The sequence below is a fragment of the Osmia lignaria genome, chromosome 11, assembly GCF_051020975.1.
Source record: "Osmia lignaria lignaria isolate PbOS001 chromosome 11, iyOsmLign1, whole genome shotgun sequence".
Classification (NCBI taxonomy): Eukaryota; Metazoa; Arthropoda; class Insecta; order Hymenoptera; family Megachilidae; genus Osmia; species Osmia lignaria.
In genome coordinates this window covers 10,390,400-10,413,679 of record NC_135042.1, presented here as the reverse complement: position 1 = coordinate 10,413,679, position 23,280 = coordinate 10,390,400, and the positions used below count along the sequence as shown (strand labels likewise).

The following is a 23,280-nucleotide window of genomic DNA, read 5'->3' as shown; positions in this document are numbered from 1 at the left end:
CACCCCTTCAAAGGATCACCCGTCGCCGAACACCCTGTATATAATATTTTTTCAAAGTTATAAAGAATACAAGGATACATTAGGTATGATAAAAAATTTTAAAAATCCATTTTCGGAATATAAACACTCCTATATCGAATGTAACTAAATCTCTCATACTTTGTTACGATTGTATGAAGAAATTAGAATTTGTACAATCTCACTTTTTATTGAGGAAAGTAATATTTTTAAAGAAAATAATTATTATACAAAATAGTTATTTTGAAAGGTGTAAGAATGGTAAAGTATCCAACTCGAAAAGACTGGTTTGAATAAAGATGTTTTGATAAGGTTTTTATGTTGGATGCTATATTATAATTCGATATCGATTTATGTACTTGTACGTAAATCATTAGCTAGAGTATCTTCTAACATATATCGCGTGTGAATGGATTGACATTATATTTTAAGAATAACATTTAGTGAAAACAAAAAACGGAGAATTATTGAATAAGCTTTTACACTCATTTTATGGAAGAGATCTTGTGTAATAAATACATAATAAGGATACAAAACGTCAAAGATCTGTGAAGAAGACATGGCTATTAATTTGAATGCCAAAGATGTACTATATTCGAGCATTGCCATACTGTTACAACACACATCACCATCAAATTCATAAAATTATGCAGCAAATGAACGGATTTTAGTGAAGAATATAACACATTTATATTTATTGAAAACACTTTCGGTATGTTTCACTGCTTCTATTTATTAATTACAAAAGAAAAATATTAAAATTGTAATCATTCGAATAACAATACTTATAAACGCAAAATGTATGAACATATGCTTTAAATAATAAACGTTTCATTTCCGTGATAAATCCACCTGTTTATGGAAAACAGCACAAATTTTTTTATGTCACGAAAACGAAACGTCTTGTATTATGATATTTATAAAATTTTGAGTTTACCATACAATTGAAATGTTACCTATAAATAATAAAAGAACAATATCGGTATAACTAAATAAATACAGTATCGTTAAATATTCACAAAGCAACTAAAGTGTGTAACAGGTGATGTATGTATAATTCACAACAAAGTAACTGTCTAATTTATTTTTGATTATTTTATTTTTTTTTTGTAGGAACTCAACATTCTGTATTCATTGTGACCAAAATTTTGTCAGGTGATGTCCATATGAAAATGTATGAATGATTTCAACAACTTCTACCTATTTTTATAACAAATGAACAATCACAGCCATTATTCCTGTGAGCAACGACAATTTTCCAACAACAGCAACGTTTCTTGAGTTAGCATCCCTCACATGTATTTTCCAGCCCATATTAGCATGGGTGAATGAATTATAGTAAACGATGTCTGGCCACGTAGAATTTGGAGTAACTTCCAAAATTCCACCTTCTCCTGGTTCACAGGTACTCACTAGTGATCTATTGAATTGCTTGAACGTTAAAAAGTCATCATCCAGTCTTCTATCTCGTTTGTTATGCTTGCTCAGACAAAGTGGGCCAACTGGAAAAATTGAACAGAACAAACATTCAATATTTCTATTTAACAAAAGAAGAATTAATTATTTTATTCTATGAACCTGCTGTTGGTCTGGGTTGACCTCTTCTGGTGAATTCGACACCAGCTAGAACTCTGATTTTATTCTGTGCTGCATCACTGAGCCTATCGTATCCACCGTGTGGTTCAGTAGTTATAATAAATGGATGATACAAGTTAGGACTGTGAGGATTATTTCCTCCGTGAACCCGGAAATTGTAAGTTAATCCTCGACGCAGGTACAATTCGGGTACCAATTGACCCTCGATGTACCATGCCAAACCGGTAGATGGTTGTCCTACAAAATATATAAATTTACTGGTGTTCAGTATCAAAGAAATTATATAACACTTTCAGCACACCTGTGATTCCTTGATAGCCTTTTTTACCACCAGACGGTCCAATTGTGGCTTTAAAAGTTCGAATACTTATGGCAAATATATCAGCCTTTTCCCATGGTTCTCTAATGAAAGAACATTTATAATTACAATAATTATATCAGAAACATTTGTTCTAGATAAATTTGCTATTCACATGAATTTCTCATTGGTCTCTGTAAAATCCATGCAGGTGTTCTCTGGTTCTTGACGGGCTAATTCTAACTTCAAATCACTCTTGGGATATATGTCATGGAAAGTTGGTTCTTTGTTCTCGTCCATTTTTCCTAGAGCCCATATCACGTAAACTGGTCTATCCGTTGGATACTCTTTGTCTCCTGAATCGGCTACAATTTAAGGTACTCAGTATATTTCACCTTTACTCATTTTTTTAAAAAAATACTTACATGAATTAAGAGTACGTCTGTAAGTGATAACAGTGATTCCATCTTCTCTTGCAGCTGTGTACAATTGATTGTTATCCTGACCACCCAACAATTCATCCTTACAGACACCTTTATATTGACCAAGAACTTTTCCACACTGTTCACGGAATAAAACAAGTTATTCTAATTAGGTCTGATGGAATTTGGTATACATTTACATACCGGTGCCTTGGCGGTGATGTTATAATCCATGGCGTATCCTCTGGTATCGTCCATATAAGCAATTACAGCATCAGCTCCTTCCATTTGGCTAGAAGTCTCTGAACCGGATAGCCCAAACGCCATGTATTCAGACTCATCTGGAAGATTTAAATGTTTAACCTTGTTTCATTTTACCCTGCCACTAAATTTCACTTACCGATTTGTCCAGCTAATTGAACGGTGATCTGAGGACCGAAAATTTCCCAGCTAACTTGATACCGTTTATGAAGTTGAACGCAATTTGGTAAGGCCTGCGCGTGCTTGATCACCTGTACTTTGATAGATCGCTCAATGTTATTTTTCCTTCGGACCGTACAACCGATGGGAAATTGAAATAATTTATTACTTTTACTAGGGAAGGAGGCACGTTCAAGCCATCAGGAATTATAACAGAGCCGTAATTTGATTTACTCTTCACGTCGAAGATACTTAGCCAATCGATATTGAACACAGTCATGTCCCCAGGTAATTGAATGATCACATCTTCCCCTTTGTATTCGCGAATCGGATCCAAACTGATAAATGTTATAAACATTATTTCTGTAAGAAACTTTTGTAAACGGACTCAAATAGCATGTACTCACTAGCCGTACTCGTCGGGAACTTTGGTTCCTTTGCTGGAAGGTTGAGGACCAAGTCCTACCCAGAAATACGTGTCTGTTCCTTGCCCATTGTATTTGAATTCTGGTATTTTTATGGTTTTTGAGTCCATAATCACGATAGCCTCGGAGGACACTCCGTGCGATCGTTTTGTCAATTGAGATATTTTCTGGGGCGTTGGAGGGTCGAACTCTTCAGGAATGTACACGTCCCCGAATGTATTCTAAATTTAATAGCCATATAATATAATATTACAATATTATTATATTATAATATTACAATATTAATTCAATTACAAAGAATATTGTACCTGGCTTCCCAGATCGTATACAGCAAACCATTTAATATCCGTTATCTTCTTATTATCCGGTAAGGTGAGCGTAAAGTCCTTGTTAAAATATCGGTCCAAGACGTTTGTTCTGAAACAAAAGACGCATTTTACCTGCACAGCTCTTCGTCAAATTTCTTTTTCTATCGAAAAGAACTGACTTGCCCCATTCATCGGGTACGATGAAACCTTGAGGACCCGGTCGGTTCGTCGCACCAGCCCAGAAGAAGGCGTCGGCTCCATTGCCATCATAGCTAAAAGACGTCAGCAGCAACGTGTACTCGTCGACTACGTAAACGTCACCGGATACCTGATGATGGTACGCGTTCAACTTCCCAAGGTATTTGCCCTTGTACTCTTCGTCATCCGATTGAGCGAAGCCTGTCGATTACATTTCATTCATGATCAATTTTTCATTTGTCAATAAATAATGATATATTCTTTGTTTAGAACTGAACGAGGCAATAAGGGGCAGCTGCTATAATTAACAATAAACGGGGACTTCGATGCTTGATGAGAAACGTTAACTTATCCTGATTCAATAGAAAAGTAAGTATATCTATTTTATTTATGAATATATTGCAAGTACTTTCAAGTATCAATATAAATTTCTATTTCTCTTAAACACATACCACAGGCAGGAAACAATACACATGCCAAAATTGTCACAAGAACGCACGTTATCCACCTTCTTGTAACATCTGCCATCACTTCATCATCCTCAGGTGAAACTTTTGAACGATTCAACGCCCGTCTCGTCGGTCACTGAATTTATGAAAAGCCTAAATAATCTCAGCTGCAGAAAAACAAAAATTATTGTCCAGAGGTGAATGAAAGGCACAGAAGCACAGCAATGGACGCGGCCTCGACTCGTTCTGGCTACCGTCTCTCTAGAAAGTAGACTTTGGCCATTCGAACGGTTAGTATACCAGCACGTGTTACCGTCTCGAAGGGAAAGTATACTTGTTTTAGAGGGGCCTCGATCGAGGTTCAACGTCTTTAAAAGTTTCCTCGACGTGGAGAAAGACAGTGTCATTGGATTGCTGTCCTTCCGGTGCTCGATAGAATGGAATGCATGTCTCCAATTAAAGTACCAACTAACAAAGGAAGTACATGATGTTATGCACCGATTTCAATATAACTTTACAGATAAATCGTGAACTAGAAGCTTTAATATTTTATTAACAGTAGAAGGATAATGGTATCCTTGAAAGTCTGAATGGCAAAAGTTCTTCTGTATAGCTCTACATAATTGAACATTTTTAAACATGTTGCGTTCAGCGGGAAGATAATCATGGAATGTTTGGTCGATTTGAGACCGGCGCAGAAACATCTGTCCACTGATAACACAAATTTCCATAATATTCAATAAATTTTCCATTATATTGAGAATGAGATATAATTTCGAGAAAAATAGTAAGACAACGTGATACAATAATTTTTTACTACAGTGGTACCTCGGTATACGACCTTAATCCGTTCCTGATGTTTGGACTTATACAGAATAGGACGTATACCAAACCAACCTTTCCCATAAGAAGTAATGTACAAATGATTAATCCGTTCTCATGTAAAAAAAACTGCTATTAATATAAATGACGCAAAATTCGCAGAAAAAATTTATGTCGTATACCGAGTAAAATTTGTCACGTCCGAACAGGATACATTCCAAAGTAGACGTATACCACTGTATTTGTACTAATAAATTAACGTTTTGTTTCAGGTTCCATCGAGGAGCAGTTCATGTGGCTTCTTAGATTCGCAACTATCAAACAAATCAAAGACTTTTTAACACAGAAGTAGGTATGTTAATGTAAAGTTTATTTTCGCGATGTTAATATTTGGCGTTACGATTGCAGCCCGTCGATAGATTTGCATTATCCCACGCCAAATTTAAAAACACCTCTGACATCAGCTATTGATCGAGGCGATCCACAAATCTTGTCAATTTTATTAGATAATAATTTAAACATTTTAAACGATACCGTCACTCAACCTTGGGGAAGAACAGCTCTCATGTATGCATCATTCGTTTCGAGAAATCCGGAATTGTTGCAAGTTCTTTTGAAAAAGGGGGCGGATCTAGGAAAAGTGGACATGTAAGAAATAAAATAGGAAGGTAGGAAATTCTGTCGTTCTTTCGTCAAAGAAAATATATTTATAGGAGAGGCTGGACTTGTCTTCAGTACGCCATCGTAGCAGAACGATCAAAAAATGTTTTGTTTCTTCTAGAAGCTGGTGCCTCTATAATTCAGCAAGATTTCCAAGGGCGTACACCGCTTATGGTATCAGGTGAATAAAATTAAAGCAAAAGGATTTATTAAATCATTACAGAAATTTATTTGTTTTAGTGTATCTTTCGAACGTGGACATTGTTTCACTTTTGTTGAATCACGGTGCTGAAATTAATTCACTGGACAATAGGAATTTGACTGCTCTTCAGATAGCGATTTTATGGAGGAAGAGAGATGCGGCGATCATTTTAATTGAAAGAGGAAGCGATACCAGCGTCGTTACACCTTTGACTAAGGCGTCGATCGGTGAACTATCAAAAACTAGCATGCCGAATATTCTTCGATGCATTGAACCAAAGACAAGGATATAATTCAACTGATATGTGTTTATTGTAAGGTTTAAAGTTTAGGCGTAAATATTGTGTTTAGATAATTTCTCCTTCGTCAACTTATCAAACTGAAGTATGACATTTTCAGGCATTGCTTCTTTCCACTGATTAACTTTACCGCTGCGCATGAATTCATCGTTACCATCAATCGGTCTGAACATTTTAATATCGTTAATTACTTTCTCGAAGTTCACGGCTGGATTAGTCTTCATATTATCGAAACTCAGATGTTCCAACAACCCTTTCATCCCACTGACAGGCACAGGTTTGTTCAAAAACGCTGCTGTTTTCTTAATTACCGCCGGTAAATCCTAAATTTTTAAAAAAACATCATCGCATCTTCGAACGAACATTATTGATCAGCTAATTGAAAACTTTAGTTCGTTACTTACCGCTTTCATGTCTTCGTACTTTAAGAACAACATGTTGGAGTCGTTCCTCTTGTTCCAAAAGTCGATAACGTGATCCCAGTATGGAGCATAGTTTACTGTAAGAAAGCAATCGAATAGAAACACCAGGAATCAATTGGTTATTGTTTCTGTTGTAATTGTACGTACATTTGTCACCCAAGAACAGGCGACAGAAGGTGTTAAAGTCGCCATGATAACCCTCTATCAATTTGCAATGGTAATAATAAGAGATGCAGGTGTCCTTTGGATTTCTAACAACGTAGATAATTTTCGGTTTCTTTTCACCCGTTCGAATCTGTCGTGGTAATAAATGAAAGGGTAAATGAGTTTTGATAAATCTCGGACTGGGTTTGTTCTTCACGTAAGCCGGGCTGTCCATATTGAACAACTCAGGTTTGGTTCCCGGTCGTTGAGGCATGGATGAAGCATCGAACAGTGCGGAAATCCTGGCCAAACATGTGGTTTTTATTCGTAAATGATTTGTATAGAGTTATAGAGTTATCCGTATGTCAATATGCACTAGTAGAATTAATTCTGGACACTTAAATTTTTACTAAATTTCGCATTTATTCAAATAATTTAATATACAGGGTGTTCGACAACAGGTGGGCAAAGTTTTAAGGGGTGATTCTAGGGATCAAAATAAGCCGAAAGTCAAGAATAACGAAATAGCGTTTGCGGTTTTGTTTTCTAGTAATTAACGTTTAAAAATTTGAGTAAAAAGCGCCTAAAACCTGCAATCCGCCCAGCACCGACGACTGAACGTCAGGTCAGCAGGGGAAGGTACAGTCATAACCAAGAAGAGAAAGCCGAATGCTGCATACCGAGAAACAGAATAGCACGAGGTAAATTTCTACTATTCAACGATTCTTGGTTATGACTGTACCTTCCCCTGCTGACCTGACGTTCAGTCGTCGGTGCTGGGCGGATTGCAGGTTTCAGGCGCTTTTTACTCGAATTTTTAAACGTTAATTACTGGAAAACAAAGCCGCAAACGCTATTTCGTTATTCTTGATTTTCGTCTTATTTTGATCCCTATAATCACCCCTTAAAATTTTGCCCACTTCTTGTCAAACACCCTGTATAATCATTTATATTTTATATTCTAATCATTGTTTTCTAATTTTAGGGCGTCGCTTATATAAAAAAAATCAATAAAAAGACCATTTACAGCCATACTTTTAATATACAATAAAAATTACAATTTCAACATATCAAAAGAGGCAGAAAAAAATTAATATCCAATCTTGTGATTGTTGCCAGGTGGAAAAATAAAAATAACAACAGAGTTTAGATTTTTAATTAAAATTTTAAAACATTTACAAACGAAATCATGTGAAAATATTAAGTACAAACATTATAGATTGCAATAAAAATATTACGGTATCAATTTAGCATAGCATTTTCTGCGCAAATATGAAATAAAGATTATTTTTATTCAAAGTGTCCAGAATTAATTCCATCAGTATAGTTTGCTAAGATTATGTAGCAGTTCTAATAAGTGCAGATAACAAAACATCTACCTTTTTTTTATATTTCTCACCGGTGCTAGCGTCATTTTATAATTATGTAAAATCAGAATCAAGTAAAATGAAACTTACTCTAAAAATGGAAATCTTTCAGCCAAGGGTACCTTCGCCCCTTCGTAATCCAAATTGTTTGCGATACACCATACCATTTCCTGGGTCCATGTAGTTCCTGATCGCATTATTTAAATTAAACATTCTTCATAAATTTCTGTTATCAATAGAATAAGTGAGAAAGTATACCGGTCTTAGGAAAACTGCAGACCCAAACATCATCTTCTTTGACTTCCAGATCCTCGATCGCTTGTGCAAACTTTTTGTATCTTTCCGGCAGACAAACACCTTCTACAGTGATATATCCTGTACGAACTTGGTTGGTAAAGGTTTTGTATAAAAGCTGATCCAATTCATTTTTCGAAGCCATCTTTCCAAAATGTTGCCACAAACTATTGAAGAATTTTCAAAGTTTGCCGATTTCGCGTCTACGTCCTTCTGTATTACCGAACGAATACTCAGTGGTCTATTACTGTTGATCGTCAGTCTTATTGTATTAAATATTTTATTTTTCTCACCTATTCAATACTGATATCGAAAGGAAACTAATCCTGATAAGGTGCATCGAACTTTGAATTGATGGTGGGGCGTTCATTGCAAATTCTTATCAAACTGTTAATAAGCGGAATTAGCTTTTATTGTCCAAAACAAACTTGTTCTAAATTGCTTTGTCTTTCAACAACAAACAGCTAAGGCGAGATAAGATTTATTTATAATGATCGTTGATTAGAGACACAAGAACGGATTTCGTGAACACGAATGAACACCGTGGCATTCGAGTCGAGATTTAAACAATCAATTTGAAAAATATTATACTTCGATCTGTGTCGAACGAGACGTGTTCTTAGTTTTCAGAGAGAACCAACTGCCTCGGAATCCGCAGATGTTCTTATATAGAACAAACGGAGCTGAAATTGTTAAGTTTTTGTTGAGCGTTGGTTTTACTGGAGCAAGGTTGCAGTCTATTCATTTTTCCTTTCAGTCGGATAATTAATCTTCTAAAACGATACACCGATACATTTTTTTGAATGATGCAAGGATGTTGATCTATTTAAGAAAATTCAACAATCATGGCACAATTTGTGCCTCGAAGATGCGATTTGATTTTTAAGATATCTCTTATTTTGTCGCGTAATTTTCCTTCAACGACCAAGGACAGTAAACGATAAAAAATATATCTCTGTGAGTGAAATCAGTCTCGTTGCACACGTGGTTCTAATCCAAGAAATTACAGTTTTTAACATTTTTATGGTGCGAAGGTTTCTTGAGCAAAATGTCTCAGATTGAAACTTTAAACAGAGCATGTTTGCAAAGATATGAAGGTGAAAGTAAAGAAAAAGATGAGGAATGTACGTTATATTTTTATTAACCAAATGAGTATAATCGTCATACAAAAAGGTAAAATATTAGAAAAATCCAAGAGACTATATATATATCATCTAAGTCTTACGATTAACAAAGGGTTGTGTACTGTGATTCAGGTACTAATAACTACTTTCATCGTCTTAAAGCATTTCAGTTTTCTACGAACGCTTCCACGACGCTCGAAGGTTTTCCTTTCAACAACATTTTACCGGTAAAATGCGAAACCTCGAACACCGTGAAATCATTGATCGTTTCTTCCACGAAAATAAAAGTTATTATTGTTGTAACACTATATCAGATCTCATGCAACGTGCGTCGTGGTCTAAGTATATCATTAATATATGAAAATATCTTGGCAAGACAAAATTTCTTTAAGTTCGATACAAATGCCGTGAACATTAGGCACGAATCTATAGGATCAACACGCTATAATACTATAATTCTTAGTTATATATAACAAATTAATATTCTTCGATCGTTTAAGTCTCGATCCGTGTTACACACGAGCAACAACGAACGTAGCAATAATTTTTCAAACGCGTCTTAAATTAAAACATAAACACGAATACGATATGTATATATATATTATGCAATAACGTAAAGAAAAGTGAGATTCATAACAAGATCTTTCAATTTAATGATCCCTGTCGAGTTAAAAGGTGAAATACTTTGTACGCTTCTCTATTATCTCTATCATCCGTCTTAACATTATATGTTTGAGATAACGCTAACGCTTTGCGATAGATCTACTTGGCCCCTCAGTACTTTCTGCTGCAACTTTTTACAAAAGATTTTGGCCATCAGCTTGTTACGTCGTGCCTCCTCTTGCTTCTCTTGTTGTCGCTTCTTCTGTCGTACTTCGTTCAAACGAAGATATCTCTTCCGCAGTCTTTCCCTCATTTCTTCATCGTTCATCTTCCTCTGAGTACAAACTATATTTCAAATTTTAAAAACAATGTAAACGAAGAATGGTATCTTACGAGATACGCTGGTGAATAAAATGATGAACCTGAGATTAATAAAGACGTAGCTCATCAATAATTATAGACGATATTGTTTGGTTCAAATTCCAGTAAGATCAAACACTTTCCTACGGAATTCCCCCAGCGTTATCATTTCGTTCAGCAGCGTAATCCGCTAAATTTTAATTCGTGATTTAATCAATCTTTACCTGTTGGTTTAGAACAAGCTTTCAATGGTTTTACCACGTTCGACGTACTAGCCATAGCCAACAATTGTATTCGTTTCTCCTTGCGCAGCTGTCGCAGGTGGGATATCTCCGACATGTATTGTCTCCGTGTCTCTGCATTGCTCACAAAGTCCGCTTTATTCTTGGACAAGTAATCCTGAAACGATTAAACGAACCCAAGTGACTCGAATTATTAGCGTTACTCGTGTGAAACTTAATCTGTATACCTGCAAAGTATCCTTCCGCGTCGAATTCTTACTCGAGCCATTCTTTTTAATCATATTACAGACACAGCCATCGATTTTAGCCCCGTTAACGGTACGATTCGGTAATGGCACTTTTTGCAACGACGCCAAATTATCGTTTTTCCGGTCGTTATCTTTAGAGAACGATAACTCGTACGCTACCGCTTTCGGATAAGTTTGATTACAATTACATTTTTTCACGGTTTGATAAGCGGCCCCGCAACGACAACATTGCTTATAATTTCGATCAGAATCACTATTCTGATTATTTCCTTCGTCCGCATAATTTGACCTGCCGTTGTTACAGATCCTACCATGCGACGCGTCCTCGCTTTTCCCTCTAACGTTACAAAGACAATCCTTCTCGCAATTGCATTTCAGGCTGTTTTTTTGTACTTTATATTGAGAAGATTCACCGTTGGTCGCCCGATAAGGTCGCGTCTGAATCGGACGATCCTCCGTTTCCGTCCAATGTCCACAATGGCATTCGCATAATTTTGTACGATTATTTTGATTAAAGCTCGAAACGTAGCCGTTGCTATCCTGATAATACTTTGTACCAGATCTCATCGCTGTCCATCCCTTCTTGGACAAACTGTTCTCGCATTCGCAAGCAGCGGTGCAGCTGCACTCTTTCGAGTTCAACTCTTCCCTTTCGTGAACGCAGGATACCTTTTTCTGGCAATCCTCGCATTTTGAGCGTACGTTGTTAGTCTCGATCGCCATTTGCGTGGAACACGATCGACATTCCTTAGACAAATGCTTCTTACTTTCGCATCTGCAATCGCAGGACTTCGATCTCGACGCGTTTATTTGATTTTTCGCCTCCTTCTGTTTCGAAGAGTTCGTTTGAACCTCTTTATCCGCGCAGTGCTGCGTAATCATATCCGACGAACCCGTACTGTTCGTCTGATCGGAGGATGTTTGAGAGGCAACAGGAGGACCCTCTTCCTGTAAGTTCGCCGGAGGGTACACCTTTTGAATCCTATTCGACTGATCCTTTTGTTCCTGCAAACAATGCACGCAAGTAGTGAGCACGTTCTGAATAGCTTGATGCTTCATACACTGATTGGGCTGCTCGGTGTATTTGCAGCTATTCTGGAAATGCATCGCATCGTGCGCGGGGCACTTGATGTAATGCACGATTTCCGACTGTATCAAGGTGGGGACCGTGGAGGAGGATTCCTGGGGAACGGTTTGCACCCCGGTGCTTATCAGCTTCGTCGTGGAGTTGTGTATGCTCGAGGCGGACACGATCTCACCACCAGTCTTCGAATGCGCGCCCGTTACATTGGTCGCCGTTTGCGCGCAACTGTTTCGTTTCTTAACGCGTTGGATGACGCTGTTTGACCTGCTGGAAGGCTGACACGCCGCGAGATTGCAATGGGACGACCAGGGTTCTTCGACAAAATTAGCTCGGGCGTCCGATCCGTTTCTCTGCGAGTAATCGTTCGTTTTGGACAGTTCGTGCATGTGAGGCAGAGACTCTACGGGCTTGGTCCTGAAGTTTGCGGACCTAGATTTCTTCGGGGATGCCCGGGGTCTGTCCAGTCTTCGCGGTTCCTCCAAAAGTTTCTTCAGATTGCATAGATGGCTGATCTCGTTTGTAATCCAAATCAATTGATTCCTCTTCTCCATCTCCGCGTAGCTGACTAACTTTGAGTCCCCAGAATCAGAATTACTGCATTTTTTCAGTTCGAATTGCCTCTCGGAGAAGGTAGTGAGCAGTCTCCAGTCCACCTGTTCGTCCGTGTTGTTGCTCGAGCGAACGCTTGCTTTTCTGTTGTTAACAACCGCGTCCAGTAACATTCTATTGTGATCGGGCGGTGTGGTGTTCGTCGTCGACGAGTCTCCCTGCGATAATTTGCACCTCTCCTTCACGCAGAATATGTCCTGTACCTTGTTACCCTTGCGACCTCTTTGTGGGAAGAAACAGTCGGAACTCTCGCTTTTCTCCGGATCGGTTGTGGTGTTGCTACTTCGATGACAATCGTCCAGTCTGAGACCCATCCTCGCCTTTCGACCATCAGTCTCCGTTCTATCCGTGTTTTTGTCCATCTTGTCGCTGCTGCTGTCCAAGGTAACATCTTTCGCGATCCCCCTCCCGGTTCTCGTAGACTTATCCCTCGTCATCCCTTTCTGTGGATTCCAATCGGCCGATGAATCGCTGGTGTTGTGTTTCTTTGTTAAAGCTTGAAATATCTCTGCCCCGTAAACTTTCTGTCTGGCGTCGTCCGGGTTCCACGGGACATTGTCCTCTAAATTGTGCTCGATCTTGTCGTCCGTATATTTGGCTGTTATAAGTCTTTTCACCACGTGATGTATCAGTCTTTTCTTCACCTCCTTGTCGCACTTGTTCGCGTCGACGAGACTTTTCAGGATGTTGACGCTACGTTCCAGATCTCTCACCAAGCTGTCCGAATCTCCCCACAGTTTCTCGTTAATACTGGAGCTTGTATTAGGTAGAGTAGAGTGCGATCTTCCGGTCTCCGACGAAGAGACGTGGCTACCGCTTCCATTTGGTACGTTCTCGTAAACGTGACCAGGAAAATATTCAAAACTGTTCGCCCTTCCCGTTATATTTTCCGTATCATCAGGTTGAGGTGTTTGCGTTGCAGATCCATTTCTCGATACTTCCGAACGCGTCGATCGCTGTTTGGTTTCGTCGCGACATCGTTGCTGGCCCGTTACAGCCTCTCGCGTTTCAGTTGCGGCTTCCTGTTTCCTTGAATTTGGAACCTTATACGTACCGTTTGGTACGTCCTTTAGAATTGTGATGAAACTTTTTTGCAAACTAGTTCCTCTCTTTGGCAATGGTGGCTTCTCTTCATCGAGAACCGAAACTTGAACACCAACGGATTCTTGAGTGTAGATGTTCAGGCTGGTTTGTATAACTTTATCACAAGTGGAAGGTTTATTTACAATAGTGGAGATCGAAGAGGAAGAGTTGAACATTAACGGCAACGTAGCTCTATTCTTATCTCTAGCGTACAAGTTTAACTCGCTTTGACTCCTTTTCAGGGTTGATTTTGAAGATGATATAACTAACGTGTTCATCGATGTACTCTTTTTCAAAGGCAACGCTGGTGGACATACGTTCTCTTTGCTCACGTTTTGTTTGTTCGTTACTTTTCTCACCTCGGTCGAATGTTTCGCGAAAGGTAATTTAAACGTAAACGTCGACTTGGGCGTGTCATGGATATGTTGCTCCCTTTTTGAATGTTGCATGAAAACATCTTGCTGCTTGAGATCTTTAGGTAGAGATCTTTCAGTTGACTTTATACCGCTTCCTGTTATTATACCTGGCAAGTGATTCTTCACGATGGGAGTGATTTCGATCTCGCTCTCCGATCCTGAAGCGTTCCCCAACAAAGGAGTAGAATTGGCGTCAGGAGTCATGGAAGCTTTAGTACTTTTCTGACCTCCTGCAAGTTTTCCAGATATCCCCGATTCTGTAGTACCTTCAGGATCGAGTCTTAAAGCGGCGGAACAACCTCTCGCTAAAGCCATACGTTCGATTGTACTTAATTTCTTGTCGCTCTGTTTATTACTAGGTAATATGTTGAAGTATCCGACGTCTGCGCCGCTATCCCATTCGAGCGGCTTGTGGGAAGCAATACTAGAAGTTGGAGAAGATATTTTTCTTTCTGTCACTTCGGTTAGTATCTCTGGACTTTCATGTTTCTCTTCTAAAATTGTTTCCGGTGTAACACGTTTTAAATCGGGTGATGGAGACTCAGGATTGGACAATGGCTGAACGTACCTGGATGTTGATTCTGTGTTTGAAGACTGACCGATAAGAGGTGGTCTTACCCATCTTCTTCTCTCTCTAGGCACGCAAGATCTTAAATTATATTCCTCGCCGATACAGTCTTGCCTATGATCTCCTAATTTAGGATTTACTTCGTATATACTATAATAATATTTAATTGCTTCTGGCGTTGCGCTGGTTGTAGGCAATGAAAAATACTGATCTAAATTTGCACTTTGAGAATATTTGTGGTAATACTCCATCACCTGAGAGGAAAGGCTTCTGTTTGTTGTCCCCAGTTTCAGCTTTGACTGCGGTGCCAGAACTTGTAAAGAATGCCATGGCGTGGTATTTGTATTACAAGCTGAACGTTCAGGTTTTTGCGTTCCTCCTAAACGCGGCAGATCTTCTGAAACTTCAAAATCTCTCAGACGACCTTCGCAACTCGATGCAGAGTCATACTCCATAATCACGAACTATACGCGCTTTGTCATCTTCCATTCAGAGTTCCGTACACTGTCATATTTCCACGATAACCCTTTTCCTTGAAGGAAATTGTTCATAACCATTAGAGAATCTAATCGAGCTTTTCTATTTAAAAATATGAAACTTCTTCGAAGAGTACAATACAAGAGGGAGGTTAGGACGCTACTACAAACGAATACAGGATCGACCTATATACTTTAGTTCCCTTAACGTAACAAATTTTCAATGCACAATTTGATAATTATATCATCTCACAATAGATTGGTTGAATATTTGTCACACTTTGTATGTTTCATTTATAAACTTTTCAAATAAAAGCTCCGATTATTGTTTACATTTCTTCAAAAGCTCAACCGTAAATTAGCGGTGAACGCTATAAGCTACATGCACGCCAAAAAGTGCATACATGCACAAGTGCATATGTATGTCCGTTTTACTTGTATCGTCGACATGTCATTCGCCCCCAATGCACCAATTGTAGTTTACGTTTAAGTACGACCATGTTTGTAAAACAGAAACTTCAGGAATTTTAAATTTGCGGCAACGATGCTGCATAACCTTATCATATGAATTCTAAACTTAATAATTTACGAATAAAATGTCCACGTGCAAAGTTTGCAATAGCACGAACTTTTACAAAGAAGCTGGTTATTTTTTCTGTCAAACATGCCAAACTCAGAACGAGGTATTGTTATTTAATATATTTTTTAAAAGAGATCATTTATTAATCGTATTACGTTTGCAGAATATCCGGGAGGAGGTCCTCGAATTGCGTATAGATAGTTCAACAAGATTGCGGAAAACGAAAATCAGACAATTAAGATCTGATATATCAGGTTCATATTTATATTTGGATATTACGTTGACAATGATTACAGTTTTTAAATGGATAATTTATTATTCTTTCTATAATTGTTAGGTGAAGAACTTGGATGGACTTCGTGGGAGCTGTACAATTTTGTTCTTATTGGATTGACAAATGAACTTATAGAACTCGGAGTTCCTTCTGATATAAAAATGACAATATTACAATTATGGGCAACGTATTTAAGAAAGATAGAAGTTGCATTTCTCTCAACTAAGAAAAAATGTATACCAAAGTTGGCTAGAAGATATAACAGCAGGTATATTAAACGTGATATTTTATTCAAATGTGCTTGTAATTAAATCTTTATCGTTTCAGGGATGCTGAAATTATTTATGGTAAAGTAAGAATTCAAAAAAGATATAGAAAACGCAAGAGAACTGGCAGCAGTGCTAGCACTTCCATGATATCAAGTTTTCAAAGCGAGGGTAGTTCTAGTAGAGAGTTAAGTAAAAACAAGGTAATTATTTGAATCACATTTATTTCAAAGTTAAACTTTCGATTTATATAAAAATTTTGTTTAGAAACTTTTAGTAGCTGCAGATTATGATAGGTACCTTCAATCTCAAGCTAGTTCTGACGATGCTAATACAGGTAGCCAAAGTGTATATAGCAATCAGTCTAGCTCTGTAAAATCTTCGATCGATGAAAGGAAGTATGTATTCAGTGTTTTTATGCATACACATGTCTATGTTGTCAAAAATTCTTTATAATTTGTCATTTATTTAGAGTGCAATTCAGCTCGCATGCTAAACAAGAAGCAAAAAAGATTAAAAAACTAGCTAAAAATATACCTAAGCATAAGAGAGCTAAATACAAAGCAACCCACATAAGTACTCAGTATAAAACGGGACCTCATGTGATTACACCAATGAAATTATGGGCAATTATATATCTAGCTCTAAGAATTCATAATCAGCCTATACAATTAGGAGATATGCTAAGGTACGCATTAAATATACCCTTTTATTCCAGTATTAAACATTCTTTTCTAAACATATAAATATGTTTATTTAGATACGGAAGAGAAGGACATTTATCTTACTACAAGTTAGATCATTTATTACCACCAGAAGTAAGTTCAACTAAAATCGAAAAACACTTTTTATCGCAAAACGTTGAAATTACGCATAAAGGTATGAGGCGAACTATTGCGAGTATGGCAAAATTTCTCGGCGTGTGGAATGTAATTTGCCCAGATTTTTTACCTTTAATTAATCGATATTGTCAAGAATTAGCATTACCAAGTATGTAAAATATTTTTATTCAACAGATTTATATGTATCAGTTAATTTAGTTGTACATGTGTAATTGTTTTCTAGGAGGTATTCAATTATACACCGAAAGATTAATAGCGTTAGCACCTCCCAAAATGGTATTTAATTCAAAAAAATCATATATTCCGAATTATGAGGGTCGTGCAATAGCATTTATTATTGTAGTATTAAAAACTTTACTTGCCTTAGATGGTGTAACTGAGTATCAAATTAGCAGAATTGCAGAGAAAATCAACAGGTATGTTTAAAAAAATGAAGATCGTGCATATATTATTTTATGTTTTGAACCTCAAAATTGTGGTTGGTATTTTCTTAATGTTGAAAAGTATAAAGTAAATAGCAAAAATGCAGTATGAAGATATTACAACGTGTTATAATAATACGCGAAAACAAATTGGGGAGGGAGAATGCAAGTGTTATGAAAGTAATAGTCCATGTATAATCGTACACGGGGGTGCAGGAAATTTTAGTGACTCTATTGTCATAGAAAAAATGACAGGTTGCAAAAAAGCTGCTATTAATGGATATAAAATGTTATTAAATGGCGAGAACTCTGTGGATGCTGTAGAAACAGCATTATGGTGGCTGGAATGTGATGAATTCTTTAACTGTAGTTATGGTTCTATGTTAAATGAAATAGGTAGTTTTATTATGTACGACATCTATCTTGATCAACCGATCAAATTATAGTATTATATTCCTGCTGTTATCGTGTAGGAAAAGTGCAAATGGATGCAAGCATAATGGATGGCTTAACATTTAAATGTGGCTCAGTAGCAGCAGTTTCAGACATAGAACATCCTATAACACTTGCAAAATATGTTATGAATTATTTTCCAAATTCTATTTTTGTCGGCGATGGTGCGAAAAATTTAGCGAAACACGCTGATATGAATTGGATATCGGAAGGAAATATGGTTGCACCGATTGCGCGTGTAGCTTTTAATTCAACAGAGAAAGGAAAATATGAAATAGACATTGATGACCAGTGCTTAATTGATATTGATTTATTAACAAGTACATTAGTTTACAATAATAAAAGCATATCTAACAATTAGAATTCTATACATTTACATAGTTGTTATTTGTAGATAGTTTTGGTACTGTTGGGTGTGTTGCATACGATGGATATAGTGTTGCTGCTGGAACTACAACAGGTGGCTTAAATAGGAAGCTGGTAGGAAGAGTAGGAGATTCTCCTATATTGGGTTGTGGTACATATGCTATCAAAAATATAGGTTGCTCTTTAACTGGTCATGGAGAGTCTATAATAAAGTTAGGATTAGCACGTGCAATCGTAGAGGACATCGAAAGTAATGATCCAAGAGAGGAAGTCCTCCAGAACCATTTATCTTATATGTTAGAAAAATTTAAGCAAACCGGTGGTGGAATTACGCTTCAGTCAAACGGAAGTTGGTCAGCACATTTCACATCTGAAAAAATGCCGTACGCTGTTATTGTTAATGATTCAATTACGTACGGAGCAAGATTATACGAAGAGAAAAAAGAAATATATAGCAGTTCTAACGCGAAAGACTGTGAATGCAAATGTCCATTTGTAGTTGTACATATAATGATATATCTTCATCCATTGTACCAATTATCTTTCTTTAAACACCCTTCTAAATAAATGATTTTTTATTTCAGCGTTGTTTCTGATCAAGATTTGGTCAATGGGAAACTGTTTAGTTTTAACGAGTGGCAAAGATACATCGAATGTAGGAAAACGATTTTAACGCATACACATTTTCCAACCAAACTAAAGTATAATCTGGAAACAGCTGGGATTAACGATTTATACATCAAGTTTTTAGAACATATGTCCTCTAAAACGAATAAAAAAGAACCAGATATAAAAAATTCGAAACATTTTCTACCTGAAGAACTTATTAGTGCCATGACAAAACACATAAGTAGTTTGAGTATTAACGATTTACCGCCCAAGGCAGCAGAGATATTCCCACCGTCTTTAACACCACTTCATTCGTACCTTCAGCAGTTATTGGATCATCCACTTTATGATATTCCTGCTATAGCACGAAATGACTTCTTCCTTACAAAAGTTGGATACATGACAAAGCCTAATTTGTTAGTTATCATTCATTTAATTATAAATGGATCTTGGGTATATAAATTAGATACATTAATTAAAACATTTTATTTCTAGGCTCATGGACTTGGCAGCCCAGTGCGATATTGAGTTAGAAATAATTGATTCGAGCTTACATTTTCTGGAAAAATATGTACCTCCATTTGAACAGCCTAAAATGCCAAGTATGAAAGAACTACAGGAACTCGTAGACGTGGAAGATGATTCAAAAGTTCGATCCGTAAACGCAAGTGAAAGCCTGAACGATTATTTACATGCTAAAATGCCATGTAGAGTGAAATTTGATACCACTAAACAACGGTATTACGATAGTGCTGTAAATACAATGAAGAATTTAAAAAATGTTGATGTAGAAAGTGATTTTACATTTGGTAAAACCTTACCAAATGGAAAATTAGCAATTCCTGTTCATAGCGATACTGAAGATGAAAACGAGGAAGAAGACACAAATGTTATTAGTAACATTAAATCAGAAAATATACAATTGAAAAATACTTTTTGTGATAAATATAATTTATGCTTGTCGCTCGCGGAAAAGGGATCTATTAGTAAATTAGATGCGACAGAGAAGATACATTTTAGGAAACAAAAACATAAAATGGCGCGAGATACTAAAGGCCAGTTTATAAAAGGCACCAGCGTGTCTGTACAAGGCACAAAAAATGAAGTATCAAATAATCTTAATTTAGATAGTGACGTCGCTGTAAAAGTTGAAAATACTCATAAGAGTAGGAATGATTCTTGCGAACTTAATGTTTCAACATCGGTCACAAAAGAGATAAAATATATAACTGAAGAAAGACATCGATTTTTTAGACCTTTTACGGAATACTGGATGTATCATTGCATATTCAGTCGTGTAAAACCAAAGAATTTTGCAGTGTTTGAAAGAGCACTGCCAAGAACATTTCGTTGGCTGCTAAACGAATGCGCGCTTATCGTAGAGATGTCGACGGAAGATCTTTACGAGGAAGTATGTTTAATAGAAACTTATCACGCTCACGTTTTGAAACCTCGTAATTCTAAAACTAATCATTCTAGCAATACAGATCGACTGTCCAAAAATCAATTGAATTTAATCTTAAGTAAATGGTGAAAAGTTCTACATATATGATAATATTCGACAATGTATTGTAATAGCATATGTAATGTAATGCTCAGTATTTATAAAAAAAAAAGAAGCTAGTTGTATCGATAATCCTTTTTGCACATTTCGTTAAATAGGAGTTATAAAAGAAAATATTGCTTTTATTTCGGTTCAGTCAATTTCGAACGATACATAATTTGAATAGATGTTTATCGACTGTGTTTACGGGTACGGCCATAGGCGTTAATATCAATAGTTGACATTGCGGGGCGCTCCGGTCGAGCAACTGTTGCACTCCGAAAGAGTCTCGCTGGTTCCCGGTGTGTTCCTCGTCCCGAGCCGTTGGCTCGAGGGACGACGGAGCGTTTCAGTAGTAAACACCAGTTGGCGTAAGACCGTGTCGGATGGCTGTCATATTTCCACGCTCGCTACCACGATACGTGGTGTGTATACGATCCCGCGGCGGTGTGTACCCGTTGTTAGCCGCGTGTGCGTTCACGTTCGTTTCTTAAGGAACCTTTACCAGTATTTGTGCTTGCTACGTGCGTGCCTGCGTACAGAAAACTTAACTTTGCCCTCGTGCTTCGTAGAGTGGTCGTGACGACGCGGTTGTTACACGTAGTGGCATTGGCCACAACACACAACATCGAAAGTGCACACCGTTATTACTTTTACGTATTCAATTCGACACCGCACCTGCTCTGTGCCCCTGGTGTCGTTCACCGAGGCGCCTGATCGCCCCGTCCTCGTAACTTCCTGTCTACCGTAAGTGAACATGAAATTTTCTAATATCCGTTCGATAATCGAGTCTAAGTATAATTTACGAGGTTCCTTCGCAATAGATTTCAAATTACTCTGATCGATTGCATCGCGTCGTATATAAAGCGAACAATGTCCCTTATGGTATACGCGATTGCTTAAGTGTATTGACAGGACAATCGGACAAGACATTGTTGTGTTTCATCGGTCTTCGTGATTGAAACCTTTCCAGTGCACCTGCTGCACACCGTTGAATTTCGCTACACCGATCGATCACGATTATTGTGGCGTGCAACAATTTCGATTTCTCGGATCGTTGATCGCTGGAAACAATTGTGTCTATCGTTCCCGGTGCATCGTTATTTCCGTTGCATCGGAGTTATCGTTTTCTCCGAGGGACGAGATCGACGAACCGTACCAAGGTTCTCGTTCCTTTGATTTCACTTGTACTCCCACGACGATGTCGCCGTATTCTCGCTTACACCGGTATAAATCGCGTTGTACGGTTTCTTCTTATGGGCTTATTTCAACTGGCTCACGTGCGACAGGTAAAGCTGACGGAAGGCGAAACAGGTACGATATCGATATTGAATAGAGACTATAATTCTTTCTATTATGTTAGGCTAATAGACCTATTTTTCAACCATAAACTCATCATTATAGATTACGATTGACCTTTTCCTCTGTCATCGTCCAATTACACCCTTATCGAAAAGGGATCATCGGTTCCAATCGCTGTCTATTTTTAAGATTTTCGCGAGATTTGCCATGAACGATAAATCGTGCAAAGAGGGTTATCGTTCTTCTTTAGCTAGAAAAGGTTGAATTCGAGAATTAGAGGAAATAATTTAGGAGTTCAGGTTAATGCGTTGCTCCTATTTCATGACGTATCATCCTCTTAAAGAGGATGTTACCATACGATAGGTTATTCGATCGGTCGAGGTTGCGAAAGAAACAATCGATACGATGCATCGCGTTGTTCCTTCGATTACTCGTAGAATACTCTCGATTAAGAATCGAGAATTCAAATGAAATTTTTATACACTATCAATACCGAATTTCATTGATTGTTAATAAAATTGAGGATAAACTCGAGGTGTTCCATAGGAACAAATTAAATAAAGCAGTATCGAACGAGGTACGGGTTATCGATTTTTGGCAGTCGACTGATTAATTCCTTTATCGAACGAACTTCATAGAATATTACTCGATTCCCTATCCACTCCGTACCGACGTCCCAAAGCCTCCCTATTGAATATCGAGCTTATTGACTCGTTACAAACGCAATAGATATTATGCACACAAATTATGTTCACAAAACACGATTTCACGTTTCAGGAACCAACGAACGTTGTATAAAATTATTTTCTACGCTTTTTCTTCTGGGCGTGACAATCGGTCTACCTACAAATCTACACATAAAAGAGAGCTTTCAGTTTTAATTCGAGTACGCTTTACGCAACCTGTAATTCGTATCGATTTTATGGAAAGAAAGAAAAAGGGGAATGAGCAGTTCCTTGTATAACGAATCGTTTAATTTATTGTTTCGCTGAAAGTTTTTCATTCCTCCAACTTTAGGGGGTTGTTTACACCCCTTATAAAATTTCACAAGCGATGATCTAGTCCAGGGGTGGGTAAATAGCGGCCCGCTAAGACAGTTAGAAAAATTCGTCTTGAACCTAGATTTCCAATAAAACTGCCATTATTTTATTTAATTTATTTTTATTGATTTTTATGGTACAATTTATACCTTTCTGAAATGCAAAGTTAATTAATGAATGCAATCATTTTAAAAAGTCCGGCCCTCCTCTAACCTCCGCTTCCACAAAGTGGCCCCCGAGCCAAAACTAATTGCCCACCCCTGATCTAGTCGATTAATATTCCTAGCGAATATTTCGCCAGTAGATCTTGCGTCCCGTCGAACGGTTATCATCGATTACACATTGTTAACGCGATCTACATTGCATAGTCGTTAGCAGGCCACATCCCGCTCTTGCATCGGTGCGTAACACCATGTTTTATATTTAG

The 23,280-nt window shown here is 37.5% G+C and overlaps 6 protein-coding genes across 8 annotated transcripts in view; 3 read left to right on the top strand and 3 right to left on the bottom strand.

Annotated features, from left to right (window-relative positions):
- Positions 1-1,002: 1,002 nt before the first annotated feature.
- Positions 1,003-4,278, bottom strand: LOC117603649 (protein Skeletor knk). Its single transcript, XM_034322990.2, has 12 exons — positions 4,138-4,278; positions 3,667-3,886; positions 3,488-3,596; positions 3,162-3,400; positions 2,924-3,092; positions 2,735-2,846; positions 2,539-2,675; positions 2,338-2,473; positions 2,088-2,277; positions 1,916-2,016; positions 1,597-1,851; positions 1,003-1,520 (listed from the first exon to the last, which is right to left on the bottom strand). The coding sequence occupies exons 1-12, from the start codon at positions 4,211-4,213 to the stop codon at positions 1,225-1,227; spliced, it is 2,040 nt and encodes a 679-aa protein (XP_034178881.1). The 5' UTR covers positions 4,214-4,278; the 3' UTR covers positions 1,003-1,224.
- A 28-nt stretch (positions 4,279-4,306) lies between these two features.
- Positions 4,307-6,110, top strand: LOC117603658 (uncharacterized). Its single transcript, XM_034323006.2, has 5 exons — positions 4,307-4,424; positions 5,229-5,304; positions 5,365-5,604; positions 5,670-5,797; positions 5,857-6,110. The coding sequence occupies exons 2-5, from the start codon at positions 5,249-5,251 to the stop codon at positions 6,108-6,110; spliced, it is 678 nt and encodes a 225-aa protein (XP_034178897.2). The 5' UTR covers positions 4,307-4,424; positions 5,229-5,248.
- On the bottom strand, positions 5,822-8,951 carry LOC117603657 (luciferin sulfotransferase). Of its 2 annotated transcripts, XM_034323003.2 has the most exons (6): positions 8,637-8,951; positions 8,308-8,556; positions 8,140-8,236; positions 6,686-6,984; positions 6,521-6,615; positions 5,822-6,439 (listed from the first exon to the last, which is right to left on the bottom strand). In XM_034323003.2, exons 2-6 carry the CDS (start codon positions 8,486-8,488, stop codon positions 6,146-6,148), a joined length of 966 nt encoding a protein of 321 aa, XP_034178894.2. In that variant the 5' UTR covers positions 8,489-8,556; positions 8,637-8,951; the 3' UTR covers positions 5,822-6,145. The 2 variants fall into 2 exon arrangements, with proteins under 2 accessions (XP_034178894.2, XP_034178893.2); XM_034323002.2 differs by lacking the exon at positions 8,637-8,951 and having other exon boundaries at positions 8,308-8,629.
- A 522-nt stretch (positions 8,952-9,473) lies between these two features.
- On the bottom strand, positions 9,474-15,135 carry LOC117603644 (uncharacterized). Of its 2 annotated transcripts, none has more exons than XM_034322984.2 (3): positions 10,900-15,135; positions 10,655-10,829; positions 9,474-10,415 (listed from the first exon to the last, which is right to left on the bottom strand). In XM_034322984.2, exons 1-3 carry the CDS (start codon positions 15,133-15,135, stop codon positions 10,192-10,194), a joined length of 4,635 nt encoding a protein of 1,544 aa, XP_034178875.2. In that variant the 3' UTR covers positions 9,474-10,191. The 2 variants fall into 2 exon arrangements, with proteins under 2 accessions (XP_034178875.2, XP_034178876.2); XM_034322985.2 differs by having other exon boundaries at positions 10,243-10,404.
- Positions 15,136-15,567: 432 nt separating this feature from the next.
- On the top strand, positions 15,568-20,614 carry TAF1B (TATA box-binding protein-associated factor RNA polymerase I subunit B). The gene is made up of 10 exons (XM_034322987.2): positions 15,568-15,839; positions 15,900-15,990; positions 16,074-16,278; positions 16,338-16,479; positions 16,544-16,674; positions 16,749-16,964; positions 17,037-17,266; positions 17,342-17,534; positions 18,944-19,384; positions 19,464-20,614. The coding sequence occupies exons 1-10, from the start codon at positions 15,753-15,755 to the stop codon at positions 20,500-20,502; spliced, it is 2,775 nt and encodes a 924-aa protein (XP_034178878.2). The 5' UTR covers positions 15,568-15,752; the 3' UTR covers positions 20,503-20,614.
- Positions 20,615-20,814: 200 nt separating this feature from the next.
- tws (protein phosphatase 2 regulatory subunit tws) overlaps positions 20,815-23,280 on the top strand; it is a 29,179-nt gene continuing 26,713 nt past the window's right edge. Inside the window, exon 1 of the mRNA XM_076690836.1 lies at positions 20,815-21,258. The gene's annotated coding sequence lies outside the window, so the exon portion shown is untranslated. The remainder of the gene's footprint in view (positions 21,259-23,280) is intronic.